General features: G+C 42.4%; 1 protein-coding gene across 1 annotated transcript in view; it reads right to left on the reverse strand.

Moving 5' to 3' along the window:
• Window positions 1-209: 209 nt before the first annotated feature.
• LOC109913791 (leucine-rich repeat and fibronectin type-III domain-containing protein 2) overlaps window positions 210-22,125 on the reverse strand; it is a 32,215-nt gene continuing 10,299 nt past the window's right edge. The window contains exon 2 of the mRNA XM_048597276.1: window positions 210-1,146. Coding sequence (XP_048453233.1) covers window positions 210-1,146 — 937 coding nt within the window. The remainder of the gene's footprint in view (window positions 1,147-22,125) is intronic.

Genomic DNA, 22,125 nt, shown 5'->3' on the forward strand with positions numbered 1-22,125 from the left:
GACTCTGATATCCTTCCCTTTAGAATGCTGACCCAAATCCCTCTTAATTTTAACCAATCCCTCACCACCACCGCCACTCCCAGTTTCTCACCGTGCACCTCCACACCGCCCCTCCAAACTCATTTCCTCTCACAATCGATTTGCCTTGCCCAATCCCCTCCCCCCCCCCCCCCCCCCCCCCCCCCCCCCACCTCCAAAGTCTTCCTTTCTCAAACGGTGCTCTCCATCACCCAATCCGAGCTGGAGTAGACCCCTTTGGTGATCTCGATGTCATTCTCATCGTACTGGACCAGCACGCCATTGACGGACAGGCTCCTCTTAGTCCAGATGTTGGTGATCTTCCTGGGGTAGCTGCAGCACTGGCCAGAGGCGAAGTCTCCCATGTCGAAGGAATGGCTCCTCCGGGCCTTGCCCTCCATGGGCAGCGTCAGCAGCTTGTTGAGACGCGACTCGCTGCGGCCCAGCAGTGGCTCCTTGTCTGAGTAGTGGGCCAGGGTGGACGCCCGGGATTCGCGGGCCTCCTGCTCCTCCTTGCGCTGGCACCGCAGGTCGAGGGAGGCGAAGGCCCCCATGAGGCGGTCGATGTTGTGCCTGCTTGAGGCGGCCCTCCACTTCCGAGACAGGGCGCTGCTATCGCTATGGAGGCTGTAGCAGTCCCGGCTGGAGCCCGACGACGACGAAGACGACGATGGAGGCGAGGAGAGGCTGCTGCGGAGGGATCCACAGTTGAACTCCAGCAGCTCGTCCCGGCCCGTTGCCTTGGGTGGCTGGAACTGGGGCAGGATCCCGTTGTGGATGGGGAAGGCCGCTGCCGCCGCTGTCTGCGAACACTCGTCGCTGACAGCGGCCATCTTGTCCTGGCCATTGCAAAACTTGTACTTGAGCATCAGGGTGACGATGAAGACCAGCAACGAGGCCACAATAATACCCCCAATCACCAGGATCATGGTACCGCCCAGAAAGTGGCCGTGGAAGGACCTGCACCGGTTGTAATCCACTGCGGTCACAAATTGGATACAGCCGACCACATTGGTAGCTGTCAGTGTTGTGGCTGTGTCATCCCATATGGCCAGGACACAGAGGTCATAGCCAGAGCCAGATACCAGGTTCTTCACAACAAAGGCCTTGTTCGAAGCAGGAATCATCCTGAATGAAAGAGGAAACAACAAGAACAGCATTAGCATTGTCAATGTTTTGATTCATAGAGTCACACAGCATGGAAACAGACCCTTCGGTCCAACCAGTCCATGTTCCCAAACTAAACTAGTTCCACCTTGGCCTATATCCCTCCAAATCTTTCCTATTCATGGACTTACTAAATGTCTTTTAATTGTTGTAACTGCACCCGCATCTACCACCCCCTCTGGAAGTTCATTCCACACACGAACCATTCTCTGTGTAAAAAAAATTCCTCATGTCTTTTTTTTAATCTTTCTCCTCTCACCTTAAAGGTTAGCCCCCGAGTCTTGAAATCCCCCACCCAAGGGAAAAAGATACCTGCTATTCAGCTTATCTATACCCCTCATGATTTTATAAACTTCTATGAGGTTACCCCTCAACCTCTTACGCTCCAGTGAAAAGAGTTCCAGCCTCTCCTTATAACACAAACCCTCCATTCCTAGCAATATCCTGGCAAACACTTTCCAGTTTAATAACATCCTTCCTATACCAGGAAGATCAGAACTGGACACCATACTCCAGAATAGGCCTCACCAACATTGTGTACAAACTCAACAAAACGTCCCAACTCAAGGTCTGAGTACTGAAGGTAAGGGTGTTAAATGCCTTTCTAACCACACTGTGTGACACTGTTAGCTTGCTCACTGAGCTAGCTGGTTATCATACAGATGTTTCGTTACCATGCTTGGTAACATCATCAGTGCGGACTTCGATGAAGCAACGTTGTTCGACTCTGCTTGGTATTTATATGATCCGGTCTGTTATAATGCACAGTGTCATTTCCAGTTCTGTCCTGCATGGGTTTGTATATGGGGTCTAATTCCATGTCTGTTTGTTTGTTTGTTGATATGAGGAATTAGACCCCATATACAAACCCATGCAGGACAGAACCGGAAATGACACAACCAAACTTAACAGACCGGATCATATAAACACCAAGCAGAGTGGAACAACATCGCTTCAGTTGGAGGCCGCACTGATGATGCTACCAAGCATGGCAATGAGACGCCTGTACGATAACCAGACAGCTTGGCAAGCAAGCCAACAACCTCATCCACAACCCAAGCTACAAATCTTCATAAGATCCTTAAGCTCTGTCGACATGTGATGTAAGTTTCAAAGAATTATGTACTTGAACCTCTATGTCTCTCTGTTCTACAACGCCCCCACCCAAGGCCCTATTTTCAAATGTGTAAATCCTGATTGATCTTGACCGATTAAGATTATAAAGATAAGTAGGAATTGAGGAGGATACCAGCATTCTGCACAGGGACACGCAGTGCACAGTGGAAGCCAATTCCATCATAATACTCGAAATGAGATTAGATGGCTATTTGCGAAGAGCCAATGTGCAGGGTCATGAGGAGCAGTCATGAGAATGGCACTAAGGGAGATGTTCCTCCATGGAATCATAGAATTTTACATTATAGAAGGAGGCCCATCACATCCATACCTGCTCTCAAAAGGGCTACCCGGCTAGGCCCATTCTCCAGCCCCATCTCTGTAGGCCTCTGAATTCATTGCTTTCAAATATATGCACAGTTCTCTTTTGAAACCTTCCTGTAAAGTCTGCCTCCATCAATCTCCCAGGCAGTGCATTCCAAATCTTAGCAACTCTCTGAGTAAAAGACTTTTATTCTCATCTCACTTTTAGCTGTCTTGCTGACAATCTGGAAATTCTGACGTGCCAACGAGTGAACTAGCACAGGCATGATGGGACAAACAGCCTCCTCTTGTGTTGTAACATTGTCATCATTCAGTTATTTCCATCACCTCTGCAATTCCTATTTTCAAGTTCATCAGTGTGTTTAGACACATCCCATCTGGTTCTCGGTGCCTGATCAATTTTAAGTATTCAATACTACTTCCTCATCTGGTTTTAAACCTTTGTATCAACTGAATTTCCTCCTTTCTCACCATGGCCTGAGCTGCACATTCCTCCTCAGTATGAGCCAGATGTTACATGTTTGTTTAATCTTACAACCATTGCTTCTGCTTCCAAGTTTCCCATTTTTGGTCTCTGATCTGCCTCACTCCTCCTTTTACCACCCTTTTAATATTTTTATGCTTTTAGAAGACTTTAGAACTTTTCGTACTCCCTTTGCGCTGCCTTGTTTTGTGTTTTACACTGCCCCTTTGAATATTTAGCCTTGTTTTCAATTGTATTTTCTATCGGACAAATGTCATAAGCACACCTTTTCCCCTTTGACATTGTCTGTACCCAAACTATCTGTTCTTTGAAGGTAACCCATTGTTCAACTGCTATTTTCCTGGACAACTTTTGACTCCAGTCTTTTTGATCCAGATCTGACCGTCCCCAGTGAAGTTGGAATTTCCCCAATTCATGCTTCGTACTCTGGATTTTTTGCTATTCTTTTCAATTGTTGCATTAATCTTATAGTGTGGTGGTCATTACCTGCCATATGGTCTCGCCATTATAGTACTCAGCCCGCCTCATTCTCCAGAATCAGGTCCAGCAGTGCCTAATTTCTTTTTGTAGAAATAGATTGTGTGAATTCTTGCCCCTTTACACAACTAACCACCCCAGTCTATATTCAGATAATTGAGCTCCCCCATTATAATGCTGCAATTGTTGCATCTTCCTGCAATTTTCCTCGCAATTTCGTTCCTCTGCAGCCTCCCCGACTAGGTCTTTAGGTTGCACTGAGCAATCTAGCTGTACCTGTTTTTGTTCCTTAGCTCTAGCCAAATCTATTCTCTCCTTGACTCCTCTGGGACATCCTCTTTCTCCAGGACTGCAATGCTATTTGCCATCAATATGTCACTTTTCATCCTTGTCTATCCTTTCCTGATCACCATGTTTGCAGGAATATTTAAGGTGCAACCCTGCTATTCCTTGAGCCAGGTCTCTGCTATCCCCACAACATCATATTTCTACATGGCAATGTGTGCTCATAGTGCCCCAATCTTATTTATCCCAATCTCTGTACATTTGCATACGTGCATAGTATCCCTGATTCAGACTACATTGCATTCTCCCTTTGCTAACCCCATCGATTGCCTTACTATTCTGTATTCTTGTGCAATATATCTCTTCTATACACCTTGATATCTCTACACGGTAAAGACTAAGACTAAAGTATATAATATTCCAGTAGATAACGCCGTGACACTGCTGCCTCACAGTGCCAGGACCTGGACTTGATTCCACTCTTGGGCAACTGTACGTGTGGAGGTTGCACGTTCTCCTTGTGTCTGCATGGGTTTGCTCCGGTTTCCTTCCAGAGTCCAAAGTTGCGCTCATTGGCCATGCTAATTGCCCAATAGTGTTCAGGGATGTGCAGGCCAAATGGGTTAGCCATGGTAAATGTTGGGTTATGGGGATTGGGTGGTTCTGGGTCTGTTTGGGATGCTCTTCGGAGGGTCAGTGTAGATTGATGGGCTGAATGGGGATTCTGTGATTCTAAGGGGGCTTGAAGGGGTTCAGTTAGTTAATGGTTAAAGCTTTGGTCACATTGTCAGCAATAATGATGCTAGCAAAGCAAGTGGGAACCACAGGCTTACAAAGAATGGACAACAACTGAGACATGATAACAATCAAGGCCAGTAGCCTATTAACCACATTATCAGTAGGATGGTATCGGTTTTGGATAAAACACAGACAATGCCTATGACAGGCTGTCAAAAAAAATGACGGTAATATAAAACACCTGGAGAGCAAAGTGTGGGAATTGTGATGTGTATGTTGTAATGTTTTCCGTTATGATCAGAGGTTTATGGATCTCACCAGAGTGTGTTTTACACTTCCTGAGGCTGACTCTCCCTGCATATACATGAAATAAACAATTGTAACCTTATTTCCCTGAGTCCTGTTATTAATTTGTGGAATTGTCTAGTAATTGGACTTGACAGGGTAAATGCTGAGAGGATGTTTCTCTCTTATAGGAAACTAGGGGCATGGTTTCTGAATAATGCATCTCCCAGTTAACAATGTGCTGAGGAGGAATTTCTTATCGCAGAGGGTCATGTGTTTCTGGAATTCACTTTCCTAAAGAGTACTGAAGGCTGGGTCATTAAATATGATCAAGACTGAATTATGTCAAATGGCCTACTCCTGTTCCTACTCATTTTGACCTTATGTGTGCACAGACTACACATTCAGCCCAAATGTTCTAGATTAGTGTTAACCCTACTCCCTACTTTCCTCTTGAAAGACTGCAGCAAGCCTCATCACGTTATCACTGTGTCGCTATATTGGAAAGTGTTAGTTGCTTGGAGATTTGCTTCAAGCTGTTCCGGTTCCAATTCTATAACTTCACTGGAAGGTGGCAGAAGGCCTACAAACTAGTGCTATGCACACTTCTACCATACATCCAGCAAAGTTCCATGGTGGCCTGGAGCCAGATCTGTTTGACCCCGTCCCAATCACAGTCCCCTTCCCTCTCTCTGGATGACCCATTCATATCTCACTTTCTATCTCACCTCATTCTCAATCCACTCATTCCCGACTTCCCTCATTCTGGACTATACTCATTCCAAACTGGTCTGATTCCTGATCCTCCTCATTCCTGATCCCTTTTATATTCAACCCTTCTCATTCCTGATACACTCTTTACTGTCCAAATTCTTCCTCAATCCTAATCCTCTTTATCTTTCTTCCTCTTCATATCTCCTCCCTCCTGATTATTCTTCTTCTCAATCCTCCCCTTCTCCTCGTCTCCTTTCTGCTCTTGATGCCTGTTCCACCTGATTCCACACCCTCATGATATCTCTTCATTTCTGACGCTCTCTTCAAATCCAGCTTCATCCAGATGCCCTTCTCTTCCTGATTCCCTCTACCTCCCGGTGTCCCTTTTCTCCTGAGTCCCTTTCACTCTCAATCCCCACTCTCGTCCTGATTCCCTGTAATTTTGATTCCTGTCTCCTCCTGAATGCCGCTACCTCCAGGTGCCCCTCTCCTCCTGAATCCCTCTACTTCCAGGTGTCCCTCTACCTCTTAATCACCCTCCTCCTCATCTGTTTTCCTCCTGTTACCCTCTCCTCTTGATTTCCTCCACCTTGTAATCTCCCCTCATGATTCCCTCTACTTCCCAATCTGCCCCCATCCCCAATTCTCTCTTCCTTTCGATCCCCCTCTCTCCTTCGTACATTCCCTCTTCCACAACAAATGCTGGTTTCACCAGTAACATCTGTATTCTGAGAAAAAGACCGAAAATGTCTATTGGATTTTAATTTCCTAATAATTAATCACAATGAGAAATTCTTTGCCGTTAGCTGCTGACTTCACCAACAGTCGCAAGCCACTTCAGCAACAATGTACATTTATGTAGCACCTTCAAACAGAAAACGATAGAAAACCAATCACAGGAGCTTCAATGAAACAAAACTGAACTTCAAACGACATGGGGAGCTATTAGCATCAGAAATGGAAAGTTCAGTCCACTGCAGTTGAAGGTCTGATCACCAATAATGGGCCAAGGGAACTAGATATTGACTAGAAGCTGGAATTGGGATTGTGCAGGGATAATAGTGGACCGAGGCCAGGGGTTGATGTACATCTGCATGTATAACCGTAAAGGGTGAATGGGACTCAGTTCAAGTTAGGTTTAGGGCTTCACATATTATATTCACATATTTTCTGATTTCCAGTGAACATCAAGTCCTGAAGTATTTAAAACAAAGCCAGAAGACCATAAATAGAAACAGGAGTAGGCCGTTCGGCCCCTTGAGCCCCCTCAGTAGGATCATAGCTGAGCTGACATTCCTCATGTTTACTTCCCTATCTTTTCCCTGTAACACTTGATTTCCCTCTTGATCAAGAATCTATCTATCTCAGACTTCTGATTTAGACCTCTGCCCAACAGTTCCCTGTGCCAAGGACTCACAACCCTTTGGGAGAAGAAATTCCTCCCCATCTCTGTCTTACGTTGGTGCCCTTTAACTCTGGTAGCCCTTTCATAATACAGAACAACCTCAGGTATTTGGGTTCAGGATAAAACCCAAATTGGACCAATCTTAAAACAGTATCTCTTAAACTCAACAAAATGTGGCAGCATTTTCAGGTGCATTAGATGTGCAATATAAAATGTTATAAAATATAAAAATCAATGCAGTTTTCAGACTCCTCGCAATTCCCTTTTTCAGATAGATTTCTATTTACAATTGGCAATTGCTGCTCTGAATTTTTCGTTTTGATAAAACACACAGAAAATGCACATAATTTATTGTTATAGTCATTCAACTGAGAAAAAAAAAACACTTTGGAATTTAGTAGTGGCCCACGGCTTTTTTATTCTGAAAGAAAATCAATCTTGTCACACTAAATGTACAGTACATGCCATCTCATTAAAGTTTAATTTGATTATGCTTCCATTCATTTACTCAGAAAAATTAAAAATGTAAATGACTAGCCTCATGTGAAATATTGTTCATCACGGGCAGTGAAGAGGAAATCAGTGAGTAAATTAAAGAGATTTCATTACATAGAATTACATTACTCAGAAAGTACAGCATATGCCATTCAGCCCAACTGATCTATGAAAATGTTTACACTCTGTATAAACCTCCTCCCACTCTAATTATCTCTTCTCCCTGACACAGTCTTATAGCTTCCAATTGCCTCCTCCCTCATAAATGCATGAACTCTCGAAAGCATCAATCACTATATGTGATACAAAGTTTCACATCTTCATCACTTCTTGTGTGCAGAAACTCTTCCTAATTTTTTGTCTGGCGTTTGATCCACTTTGAAACTATCTTACATTGATTTGGCCTAGTGTCTCTCTCTCTCTCTCTCTCTGTTTTCAGATGCCATACCCCAAGAGGGTATTGGCACCCATGAGTTTCTTTTCCTTTAGTCCACGGGAGCACATGGTAAATGACTATCATGGCTTATTGTTGGCTTCTGCAATACAGTTGACCAGGAAACAATCTCCCTCTTACTGCCAACCATCAGGGGCATTGGAAGGATTCACTGATCAACAATCAAGCAATTGGCTACATTATGAATACATCTTCCATGACCATGTGGTGGAAGGTGTGCGATTTACATACATTTTAATATCAGTTGTTTTCAACATTACCTCAGTTTAAGGAGGATATCGAGTCATAGAGTCCTACAGCACGGAGACAGGCCCTTCGGCCCAAATGGGTCAATGCCGACCAAACTGTCCATCCACATTTCCCTGCACTTGGCCCATCTCCTTCTAAATCTTTCCTATTCATGTATTCGTCCAAATACCTTTTAAATGTTGTTAATGTACCCATTTCAACCACTTCCACTGGCATGCGTACCCTCTCTGTGTAAAAGGGTTCCCTTCAGTTTCCTATGTATTCCTTCCCGTCTTACGTTAAACTGATGCCCTACTGTTTTTGATTCCCCAACCCTGGGAAAAAGACTGAGTGCATTCACCATATCCATGCCTCTCATTATCTTATACACTTCTATAAGATCCCCCCTCAGTCTCCTATGCTCTAAAGAAAAATGTCCCAGCTTGTCCAATCTCTCCCTATAACTCAGTCCCGTGATTCCTAGCGACATCTTTGTAAATTTCTTCTGCACTCTTTCCAGTTTAGTAACATCCTTCCTATAGCAAGGTGACCAAAACTGAACGCAAAACTCCAAGTGCGGCCTCACCAATGTCCTGTACAACTGCAACATAACTTCTCAACTTCTGTACTCAATACCCTGACTGATGAAGGCCAGTGTGCCAAAAGCCTTCTTCACTGCCCTGTTTACCTGTGACTCCATTTTCAGAGAACCATACACCTGCATTCCAAGGTCCCTCTGTTCAACTACACTCCTTAAGGCCCTACCATTCATCATGAAACTCCTATCTGGAATTGACTTTCCACAAGTGCAACACTTCACACCTATCTATATTAAACTCCATTTCCCCAACTGATCAAGATCCTGCTGCAATTTCTGTTAACCTTCTTCACTGACCATGATACTGCCTATTTTAGTGTCATCTGCAAACCTACTAATCATGCTTTGTACATTCTCATCCAAATCATTGATATAGATAACAAACAGCAATGGGCCCAGCACCGAGCCCTGAGGCACACCACTAGTCACAGGCCTCCAGTCTGACAAGCATCCTTCCACTATTACCCTCTGGTTCCTACCATCAAGCCAACTGTGTATCCAATTTGCCAGCTCTTCCTGGATTCCATGTGATCTAACCTTCGAGAGCAGCCTACTACGTGGAACCTTATCAAAGGTCTTACTGAAATCAATATAGACCATGCCTACAGCCCTGCCCTCATCACCTTCCTGGCCACTTCATCAAAGAACTCTAACAAATTGGTGAGGCATGATTTCCCACACACGAAGCCATGCTGACTACTTCTAATCAAACCCTGTCTTTCCAAATGCATATATACCTTAACCCTCAGAATCTTCTCAAGTAACTTACCTACCACACATGTTGAGCTTCCAGGTCTATAATTCCCAGGTTTGTCTTTGCAGCCCTTTTTGAATAAAGGCACAATATTCACTAACCTCCTGTCTTCCGGTACCTCACCAGTGGCTAATGATGATGCAGGTATATCAGCCAGGGCCCCTGCAATTTCTTCTCTAGTCTCTTGCAGGGTTCTTGGATACTTCTAGTCAGGATCAGGAGATTTATCCACCTTCATACATTCTAATACTTTCAATACCACCTCTACTATGATATGGACTGTCCCCATGATATCGCCACTAACTTCCCCAAGTTCCCAAGTCTTCATGTCTTTCCCCATGGTAAACACAGAGGAGAAACATTCATTGAGGACCTCACCCATCTCCTGCAGTTCCACACATACATGTCTATTTTGGTCCTTGAGAGGTCTTATTCTCTCTCAAGTTATTCTTTTCCTTTAATATACATAAAGAATCTCTTTGGATTCACGTTAATCTTCTCAGCCAATGCTAAGACATGCCCCCTTTTCACCTTCCTGATTTCCTTCTTCAGTAAACTCCTGTATCTCCTATATACTCCAGGGATTCCCTTGATCCCAGCTGCTTGTAGATGAGCCATGCCTCTTTCCTTTTTCTGGTCAAAGCCTCAATATCTCTTGTCATCCAGGGTTCCCTACTCCTGCTAACCTTGCCCTTCACCCTCACAAGAACATAAAGACCTTGAACTCTAGCTGTCACACTTTTAAAGGCCTGCCACTGTCAAAGGTCCCTTTGCCTGCAAACAAACTACTCCAATCAAATCCTGCAAGCTCCTGTCTAATTCCATCTAAATTTGCCTTTGTCCAATTTAGATCTTGAACCTGTGGACCAGTTTTCTCCTTCTCCAACAATTTTAAAATTAATAGAACTATGGTCACTGGTGCCAAAGTGCTCCCTCACTGTCACCTCAGTCACCTGTCCTGCCCTATTTCCCAAGAGAAGGTTGAGTTTAGCCCCTTCCCGAGTATGATCCTCTGTATAATGCTTGAGGAAACTTTCCCGAACACGTTTAGCAAATCTCACCCCATCTAAGCCCTTAACTCTATGGCAGTCCCAGTCTATGTTAGGAAAATTAAATCCCCTACTATGACGACCCTATTGCTCCTGCAAGTCTCCCCAGTCTCCCTGAATATTTGTTCCCTTAATTCCCGTTGACTATTTGGGGGCCTATAGTACAACCCCAATAACGTCACCATCCCCTTCTTATTTCTTAGCTCCATGCACAAAGCCTCACTGATGATCCCTCAGTTATTTCATTTCTGGATACTGCTGTGATACTCCCCTTAATCAAAAATACAACTCTCCCTCCCCTCTTTCTTCCACTTCTGTCCTGCGTAGAGCACCGTACCCGGGCACATTAAGCTGTCAGCCCTGTCCCTCCCTTAGCCATGTTTCTGCAATGGCTATGATATCCCAGTCCCACGTACATATTCATACCCTGGGTTCATCGGCCTTACCTATTAGCCCTCTTGCATTGAAATAGATGCAACTTAATCCAATGGGCATTCTTCACACCCTGTCCTGTTTCATCCTGACCTACCTCTTCAACTTGCTATTTCTGATTACTGTGTCTCTTTCTAGCCTCACATTTGCCTCCCTGCTGTTGAGGATCCCAAACCCTCTACCAATTAAGCTTAAACCCTCCTTTGTAGCATTAGCAAATCTGCCCACCAGGATATTGGTCCCCCTCCAGTTCAGGTGCAACCCATCCCTCTTGAACAGGTCACCTCTGCCCCAGATTTGTTTAAAAGTTCCAAACCAGAAATGTTTAGTTAAAACACAGAAGGGCTTCTGTGAAACTGAGAAAATCTGAGCTCATTTATATGAAGGCCATCATATTCTGAAGATGGGACATTGAAGCCACAGTTAAATTAAGCCTTATGGATGTGAAAATGAAAGGAAACCTTTTTGGCCTGAGGGTAAATGAGGGCTTGCAACTAATGGGATTACATTTTACCATAAGCTTTGAAATCTTTAAATCTGTGTTGTACGTAAGAAGTTAACAATTCTATTTTATCCTCTTTTTTAGTGTAATAAATTTCTGTTTTATTATTAAGCCCAAATTGCAGCATTATCCATGTCTGCATTTCAGCGAAGGACCACCTTTCTAAAACCAAACTTAAAAATTCAAAATATGATCTATCAAGCCCGATATCAGTCTAGGATCTGACTTGTCTGATATTAACATCAGTTGGGATCATAATAATCCTGAAGTGGAATTTGAACACCGGACTTCTGGTCTACAGACATGGTTACTTCTATTGAACTACAAAACCACCCTTTCTGGATTCACTAACAGGTGGAAAGGTTCTCTCCAGTTGTACACAATTGACAGCACTCTTAACTCTCAATCATAAGGTTCTGGGTTTATGACCCACTCCAGTGCTTAAGCACAAACTCAAGACTGGTATTTCCCGTGTAGGTCTGAGGGAGTGCTGCACTGTCTAAGGTTCTGTCTTTTGGATGACACATTAAATCGAGGCCTGGTTAACATACTCAGGTGAATTAAAAAGGTACCATTTTGAAGAACAGCAGGGCTGTCATCTTTAGTATCCTGGTCAAATTTATCCTTCATTCAACATCACACAAAAAACAAATGATTTTGCTCTTTGCCACAATACCTGCCTGTGAAAATTGGCTGTGGTGTTTCACATAATAGAGCAGTCACTGCACTTCAAAGGTACTGCACTGGTTGTAAAACACTTTGAGAGGTCCAGTGGCCATGGAAAGTGCCAGGTGAATGCAACTCTTTCTTATTTCCCACACAAATCCCTATGTTTTTATGTTTGGATATTCATATGTCATTACCTCCTTTCTCACTCCTTTGAGAACTACGTGCGCGATCCATTTGGACCTGGAATCTCTGTCTCCTTCAGTTTGCTCAGAACGTCCTTCTGTCTTAACACTTAAATTATTTCAATTTTCTTTTGTGCTGTCGACAGTTAATCTTTGATTGCCTCTTCAGTAAACACCAAAGAAAGGTGTCTATTCAGTATTCCTGTCATTTTTGTGTCATCTGTAAGTTTGCCCTGCTCTTCCTCTGGTGGTTCTGTAACTTGTTTATTTTTCTTTGTAATGCCTGCATATCTGTGGAATATGATACAATTTCTGTTTTTTTAATGTATTCTTTGATATCTTACTGCATGATTCATCTTTGCCTTCCTAACCTCTTCTTAAGATCATCATATTCCACTTTGGTATCCTTTCATTTATTGTTTATATACTTTGACCTTGCATTTCCTTTTGATTCCACAAAATCATAATTTTTTAATTCATTTTTGTCATTGCATTTTTGACTTTTGATTCTTTTGTCATGGTAGAAAAATTACCCCCAGATTCTATTGATCTTTTCTTTAAATATTGTCAAATGCTGTTCTACTGCTTTGTCAATCTTTTTTTATCCAACTTACTTTTCTTGAATGTATGAGTTAGGAGCATAAATAGGCTATTCCTCCCCTCCAGCTTATTACACTATTCAATAAGGATGATTTGATTGTGGACTTAACTCTACTTACTTGATAATCCACGATACAACTTGATTCCCCCATCAGTCAAGAATCTATTTAACTTTGTCTTCAAATATTTAGTGATCCTGTCTAGGTCACTCTCCAGGGAAGAAAGTTCCACAGGTACACAACCTTCTGAGAGAACCATTAATTTAAACTGTATCTGCTTGTTCTCGTGTCTGTCGCAAGCAAGGTAATCATCCTTTCAACATTTGCCTCGCTGAATCCCTTCAGCATCTCAGCTTCTCATCTATTGCAAAGAGGTTACCTCTCATTATTCTAAACTATAATGGGTACAGATACAACCTGGCAATATCTCCTCGCAGGATAGTCTCGTCATCCCAGGAATCTGTCGAGTGAACTTTCTCTGAACTGCTTCCAATGCAATTTTGCCCTTTCAGAAATAAAGAGACCAAAACTGCACACAGTACAGTTAATCCCACATTCTTTACTTAATTTCTATATTCCTTCCAATATATTTAACTATTTTTCACTCTATTACTTTGTTGTTTGCACTTTCCAAATCTCTCTCAATCATTACCTTAAACCTATGATAATGTGATCACCATTTACTGACTGGATTTGCTCTTCTTATTTCAATTATGAGGACATTTAATGTTCTAACCTTGTTGGGCTTCTTTGCATATATGTTGGGTCAGAATGAAATCTTGTACACAGTATAAAAACTATTTCTCCCCTTTCACTGCATCTTCATTCTGTTTTATTTGGAGTAGTTTGAATCATTCTCAATTATAATTCGATATTTTGTTTTGTTCATTTCATATATTTCCTTGCATGATTCTCCTTCCATTCCAATTGCACCATTGTGTACGGCAGTGCTGTAGCATTCTATGTTACGTTACCAGCAATTTTTCAGTCAATTAAGTAGTGTCTCCAAACGTTTATGGGTGAAGTGACCAGTTACAACCAGAAAGATCTGCTGAAGAGGGAGAAAGAGGGGACATTTCTCTGAGGGCTTCTCTATTGGAGACATCAAAGAAAGCGAGTACATAAGAAATAGGGACAGAAGAAGACAGTCAACCTGCTTCATTATCCAACATGATCTTTGCTGATCCTCTGTCGTAACACAGCTTTCCCACCTGCTTTCTGTATCCCTTGAATACCCTAGAGACCAGAAACTCATCTATTTCAACCTTAAAGATGTTCAATGTTAGAGAATCCAAAACCTCTGAGATTGATAAGTCTAAATATTCACAATACTTTGAGTGAAGAAACTTCTCCTCAATTTGGTCCTAAACAATAGACTCCCTATTCTGATACAGTGTCTCCTTGTCCTTGATTCCCCAGCCAGGGGAAACAATGTCTTATTATTGACCCTGTCAAGCCCATCAGAATCATGCATTTTTTCAATGAAATCACCTCTCTATAAAACCTTAAGAGACAGGAACAGGAGTAGGACCTTCTGATCTGACTCTCTTCATGTCCACTTTCCTGTTGTTTCCCCTTAACCCTTGATTCCCCTACTGATCAAGAATCTATCTACCTATCTCATCCAACCCTATACACAAGGACTCTGCCCCCACAGCTTTCTGTGACAAGGAGTTTCAAAGACTCACAACCCTCTGAGAGAAGAAATTCCTCTTCATCTCAGTCTTAAATTGACACCCAGTTATTCTGAGACTATGCCAGTTGGTCCAAGACTATCTCATGAAGGGAATCATCCTCTCACCATTTACCCTGTCAAGCCCCTTAAGAATCTCTATAGGTTTCAATGATTCGTCTCTCATTCTTCTAAATTCCAGTCAGAAGAGTCCAAAGGTGTTTAGCCTTTGTTCTTAAAAAAAATCCCTCCATACCTGAGATCATCCTTGTGAACCTTCACTGAACTGCCTCCAGTGAAATAATATCTTTCCTTAAATAATGGGGCAAAAACTGTTCACAGTACTCCAGATATGGTCTCACTAGTTTGCAATAAGACTTCCCTACTCTTATATTCCAAACCCCTTGAAATAAGGGCCAACATTCCATTAGCCTTCCTGATTACCTGCTGCACCAATGTGCTAGCTTTCTGTGTTTCGTGCACAAGCTCACCCAAGTGCCTTTGTGTTGCAGCTTCTCTCCATTTAAATAATACCCTGTGCTTTTGATTTTGCTTCCAAAATGGAGAACTTCACATTTTCCCACATAATACTCCATTTGCCAACTTTTTGCCTACTCACATAACCTATTAATATCTCTCTGTAAACTGTTTGTATTTCCCTCACAACTTGCTTTTGTAATTTGGCTGCAGGATATTCACTTCCTCCAAGTCAGTCATAAATATTGGAGATAGTTATAGTCCCAGCACTGATCCCTGTGGAAGCCCACTGGTTACAGGTTTCCAACTTGAAAAAGAACCCCCTTATCCCCACTGGCTGTTTCCTGACCATTAGCCAATTCTCTCTCCATGCTAATATACTGTATCCAACACTGTGAGCTCTTATCTTATGACTTAGTCTTTTGTGTGGTACCTTGTCCAATGCCTTTTGGAAGTCGAAATACAACACAACTACTGGTTCCCCTCTATCCACTCTGGTTGAGACTTCATCAAAATTTCTAATAAATTAGTCAGACACGATTTCCCCTTCCCGTGCTTCAACAGATTATGATTTCTCCTCAACCTCAGAGTGGACCCAATTTACTCAGCTTCTCATCATAGGACAACTCTGTCATCCCAGGAACCAACCCAGTGAACTTTCACTGTTGCAACCTTCAATGCAAGTATGCGCTTCCTTAAAAATGGAGATCAAAATTACACGAAGTATTCCAGGTGCGACCACCTAAAATCATACAATTATAGAGGAGTGTATTTTTTTTTTGTTTTACTCCAATTCCCTAGCAAAAACATCCAACATGTCATTTTCCACCCTAATTGCTTGCTGCACTTTCTTGCTGACCTTCAACATTCATTATATAAGTCCACCCAAGTCTCTTGGTTCATTGACATTTACAAATTTCATGCCTTTAAAAAATATTCTATTTTTCTATTCTTGCGACTAGATTTAATAAACTCTCACATGCTGCATTAATCCCCATCTCTTATCCATTTACTTAACTCGCTTATTTCTGTTTACAGCATCTTTGTGCCTGCCTCACAGTTTGTACAATATCACTTTATGTTGGCAATAAACTGAGAGACATTGCTCTCGCTTTCTCTTTCTCTCTCTCTTTCTTCTTCAAAGTTATTAACATAGATTGTAAATAGATGGGACACCAGCACTGAATCTTGTAGCACTTCACTTGTCATCTCCTGTCAGCTTGAAATTGCCCATTTTTTCCTACTATCTGCTTCTGGTCTGTTAACAAATCCTCCAATACATTATCCTCAACTCCAAACGCCCTTATGTTGTGTTTTAGCCTTTTGTGTGGTATCTTTCAAATTTCATTTGCAAATTCAAATCTAGTTACTCTCTTAGTTCTTGTTTACTTTCCTTACTTGTTACATCCTCAATAAACTCTGGTAAATTTGTTAAACAGGTACTTCCCTTTCATAAAAGCACTTGTCTGATCACACCATGCTATTCCTGGTGCATTGTAAAGACATCCTTAATAATCAGTTTCAGCATTTTCCCGATTACTGATGTCAGGCTAACTGTCCCATACTTCCCTGATTTATTTCTCTCTTCTTTGTTAAGTATCAGTGTTACAATTGCTATCTTCCAATCAATTAGAATTGCTCTAGTATCAAGTGAATTTTGGAAAACCATAATCGGTGCATATTCTGTCTCTACAACTCTCTGTTTTAAAATGCAAGATATATGTTATCAGGCCTTTGATGCTTTCAGCTTCTCCGGTTCTTTTTCTCTGCTGACATTAACTATCTAATTAAATCACTCTTATTATTTATGTAATTTCTGTATTCTACAGTGAAGACAGACACAAAATATTTGTTCAACATCACCGCGGTCTCCTCATAATAATTTCCCCTGTCTCTGCATCTAAAGGAGCAATGTTTATTTTAGCTACTTTCCTCCAGTTTCCACACTTGTAAAAGGTCCTACAGTCTGTTTTTGGATTGCTGACTAGTTTATAGTCTCATATTATTTTTACCTCCTTACAATTCTGCTAGAAATGGTGACCAAATGAGATTTACCTGTTCCAGTAAACAGAACGTTTTCCATTTATAATGCTGCTTTCACAACCTAAGAATGTCACAATGCATTTTATGATGAATTAAGTACTTTTTTTGAAATGGGATAGTCACTAACTTCATGTAGGAAATGCTGGAGCCAGTTTGCACATGTACTGCAATCTCTGTCAACGAGCAATGTGGGAATGAATAGATCACCAATATTTTTGATGAACATTGATGGACAAAGCTGCTCATGGAACTACAGAGAATTTCTGCGTCGTTCTTTCAAATAGCATCCTGAATTTTTTTTTTAATGTCCAATTTAAGGGCAGATGGAGCCTTTGTCATTACATCTCATTCAAAAACCAGTGTGTTAATATTTCACTTTTTCATGAGATATGAGTGTTACTGGCTGGATCAGAATTTATTGCCCATTTCTAAATAACCTGAAGAAGATGGTGTGAGGAAGCAAATTCCAGTATTCCAACCCAGAAACAGTGAAGGTGCTGTGATAATATTTCCAATCAGGATAGTGAGAGGCTTGTAGTGAGTGGAGGGATATTGCAAATGTTTCAGGGCTCTAAATTCAGGTATAGCAGACAGGGGGACAACTGTGTGAAGGGCGGCTGTCAACGTTATTGTGTCTAAATGCATGCAACATATGAAACAAGATAAATGAGCTTGTATCGCAGATTAAAATTGGTGGTACGATGTTATGGACATCACAGAGACATGGCTGCAAGGGGATCAGGGCTTGGAATTAAACTCTGGACTTGGGGATGTATAATGAGGCAGACTTGATTTGGCAGTTCAAGGTGAGAGAACCCGTAGGGGCCAGTGTCCATAATGCAAGGATACGGGTCCTATCAAAAAGACAGGAAAATGGGCAGGGGGGCGCGGGGCTGCCCTTTTAGTAAGAAAAGAGATGAAATAGCAGGAAGTGATATAGAGTCGGAAGGCAGAGTTGAGGAACTGCAAAGGAGAAAAGGTCCTGATGGAAGTTGTGTATTTCCTCATGGCAGTAGTCACGATGTGGGGCAGAAAATAATCAGGAGATAGCAAAGGTATTTAAGAAAGGAGCTATTACCATAATCACAGAGGACTTCAATATGCAGCTGGGCTGGGAAAATCAAGTTGGTAGCAGATCCCAAGAAACAGAATTCATGGAATGTCTATGAGATTTTTTTTGGTGCAGCTTGTGGTAGAGCCCACTAAGGAACAGGCAATTCTGGTTTCCATGATGTGTAATGAGGTGGACTTGATTAAGGAACTTAAAGTGAAGGAGCTAGTGACCATAATATGATGGTATTCACTCTGCGGTTTGAGAGGGAGAAGCTGGAATCAGATATATTGGTGTTATAAGTGAGTAGAGGTAACGACAAAGACATGAGGGAGGAGCTGGCCAGAGTTGGTTGGAACAGGAACCTAGCAGAGAAGACGGTAGAGCAGCAATGGCCAGAGCTCATGAGCGTAATTCGGGAGGCACAGCAGAAATTCATCCCAAGGAAGAAGAAACATATCAAGTGGAGGATAAGACAACCATGGCTGACAAGGGTAGTCAAGGATAATGTAAAAGCAAAAGAAAAAGCATGCAATGTTGTGAAGTTTAATGGGAAGCCAGAGGATTGGGAAACCTTTAAAAACCAGCAGAGGAAAGCTAAAGAAAAAAGCAATAAGGGAGAGAAGATAAAATATGATGGTAGGTTAGCTAGTAATATAAAAGGAAATAGCAAGAGTTTTTGACATATAAAAGTGAAGAGGGGGGCAAGACTGAGCATTGGACTGCTTGGGGAACGAAGAAATAGCAGAGGAACTCAATAGGTATTTTGGTTCAGTCTTCATGGTGTAAGACTCCAGCAGCAAATCAGAACTTCGACAGAGCCAGGGGCAGAGGTGATTGCAGTGGTCATCATTAACGAGAAGGTGCTGAGGAAGCAGAAACATCTGAAGGTGGATAAATAACCTGGACCAGATGGAATACACTCCAGAGTGTTGAAGGAGATAGCTGACGAGATTGTGGAGGCATTTGTGGTGATCTGTCAGGAATCACTGGAATCAAGGAATGTCCTAGAATATTGGAAAATGGCAAATGTAACACCCAGTTTAAGAAGAGAGGGAGGCAGAAGACGTGAAATTATAGGCTGATTAGCCTGACCTCAGTCATTGGTAAGATTTTCGAGTCCATTATTAATGATGAGGTTGCAGAATACTTGGAAGTACATGGTAAAATAGAGTTGAGTCAACACAGCACAAGGGGAGGGTATGCCTGATAAATCTGTTAGAATTCTTTGAGAAGGTAATGAGCAAGTTAGACAAAGGAGAGCCAGTGGACGTGATGTGTTTAAATTTCCAGAAGGCTTTTGACAAAGTGCCGCACAAGAGGCTGCTGCAAAAAGATAAATAACCTTATGGTGTTGTTGACAAGGTACTGGCATGGTTAGAAGTTTGGATGACAGGCAGATGACAGAGAGTAAGGATAAAAGGGACTGCCTTGAACTGCCAAATAACAAGTGAAGGATGACCTACAGTCCAATTAAATGAGGCAGATTATAGGTCATCCCTTCGTTAGTTATTCAGCTGTTGACAATATACTTACACCATCTTCACACTTTTGATCACCTGCAGAGAGTTTATTATTCGACACTCCACTCACACTAGTTGCATGATTGTTTTGGTCTCCCTGCTCTTGATCTCTCTGCCTATAAATTCTGTGTCTGTGTACTCTTCTGTTACTTCAACTGACAAAGGAGCAGCGCTCCGAAAGTTTATGATTTCAAATAAACCTGTTGGGCTATAACCTGGTGTCATATGACTTCTGACTTTATTCACATTGTATATTAACGATCTGGACGAAGGAACTGAGGGCATTGTTGCTAAGTTTGCAGATGACACAAAAGTAGGTGGAGGGACAGATATTGTTGAGGAAGTGGGGAGGCTGCGGAAGGACTTGGACAGGCCAGGAGAGTGGGCACAGAAGTGGCAAATGGAACACAATGTGGGAAAATTTAAGGTTATGCACTTTGATAGGAAGAATAGAGGTGTGGCTTATTTTCTAAATTGGGAAAGGCTTTGGAAAGCTGAGGCACAAAGGACTTAAGGGTCCTAGTTCAGTATTCTCTCAAGGTTAACATGCAAGTTCAGTCAGCAGTTAGGAAGCCATATGGAACGTTAACATTCATTTCAAGAGGGCTAGAACACAACAACAGAAATGCACTGCTGAGGCTGTATAAGGCTCTGGTCAGACTGCATTTGGAATAGTATGAGCAGTTTTGGGTCCTGTATCTAAGGAAGGATGTTGCTGGTGTTGGAGGTGGTCCAAAGGAAATATACAAAAATGATCCCAGGGATAAAGGGCTTGTCATATGAGGAGTGGTTGAGGATTCTGGGTCTGTACTCAATAGAGTTTAGAAGGATGAAGGGGGATCTGACTGAAACTTACAGAATCCTGAGAGGCCTGGATTGAGTGGACATGGAGAAGATGTTTCCACTAGTAGGAGAGACTAGGACTCGAAGGCACAGCCTCAGAGTGAAGGGATGACCCTTTAGAACTGAGATGAAGATGAATTTCTTCAGCCAGAGAGGGGTGAATCTGTGGAACTCATTGCTGCAGAAGACTATGGAGGCCAAGTCATTGAGTGTATTCAAGACAGAGATAGACAGGGTTTTGGTAGGTAAGGGGATCAAAGGTTATGAGGAGAAGGCAGGAAAATGGAGTTGAGAAACATATCAGCCATGATCGAATGGCAGAGCGCAGGCTTGATGGGTGCTGATCAGCCTAATTCTGTTCCTATATCTTATGGACTGAGAAACATAGCAAATGTTTTGAGTCCAGTATGCTTTATAGAATCACAGAATCCCCACAGTGTGGAAGCAGGCCATTCGGTCCATCGAGTCCACACTGACCCTCTGAAGAGGATCCAACCCATCCCTATAAGCTTGCATTTCTCATGGCCAATCCAACTAACCTGCCAAATTTTGGACTGCAGGAGGAAACCCACCCAGATGTAGTGATAATGTGCAAACTCCACACAGACAGTCAGTTGAGGGTGGAATTGAACCCAGGTTCCTGGCGCTGTGAGGCAGCAGTGCGAACCACTGAGCCACCGTGCCGCCCTATCATTATCACAGGTCCAGATGCTGCCAGACCTGCTGAGTTTCTCCAGCATTCTCTGCATTAGTTTCAGATTTTTAGGATCTGCAGTATTTTACTTTAAGCATAAGAAGTGAATGTGGAAGGTTGTGGATGTGGTGCCTCTCAAGGGGGCTGCTTGGTCCTGGATGGTGTCAAACTTATTGAGTGTTGTTAGAGCCGCATTCACCCAGGCAAGTGGGGAGTATTCCACCACACTCCTGACTTGAGACTTGAAGATGGTGGACTGGCTTTGGAGAGACAGGCAGCTCATTGTTGATACTACAGTGAAGTGTAAGCCTAGATTCTGTGGTCAAGTCTCTTGAGTTACAAACTCCTGATTCCGAGATGAGACAGCTATTACTGATATACTCTGATACCATGGGATCTGACAGTTCATAACAGTTAATAGGATGGCAGTGCTGCAACAGTATTCTCTGAAATGTTGGGCAGGCTGCACACAGGGTGCCAAAGGATCTGAAACTGCCGAGAGCAAGCCAAGTCAATGATCTGGTGGGTTGTCTTCAGCAAACAGCCAAAAATAATTGCCAGGAGCTAACATAAGTCATCAAATCAGATGATCAGTCTGAACAGATTAAGCAGGAGGGCAAGACTTCACCTTTTCCCCCTCAATCCTATACCTTTCCTCACCAACAAAATCAGTAAGGTGAAAGGGAAACAAAACTGTTTTTTTTTGTATCAGAGATAGTAGGAACTGCAGATGCTGGAGAATCTTAGATAACAAGGTGTAGAGCTGGATGAACACAGCAGGCCAAGCAGCATCAGAGGAGCAGGAAAGCTGACGTTTCGGGTCTAGACCCTTCTTCAGAAACCTTTT

This window comes from Rhincodon typus, chromosome 5 (genome assembly GCF_021869965.1).
Source record: "Rhincodon typus isolate 14 chromosome 5, sRhiTyp1.1, whole genome shotgun sequence".
NCBI classification, from domain to species: domain Eukaryota; kingdom Metazoa; phylum Chordata; class Chondrichthyes; order Orectolobiformes; family Rhincodontidae; genus Rhincodon; species Rhincodon typus.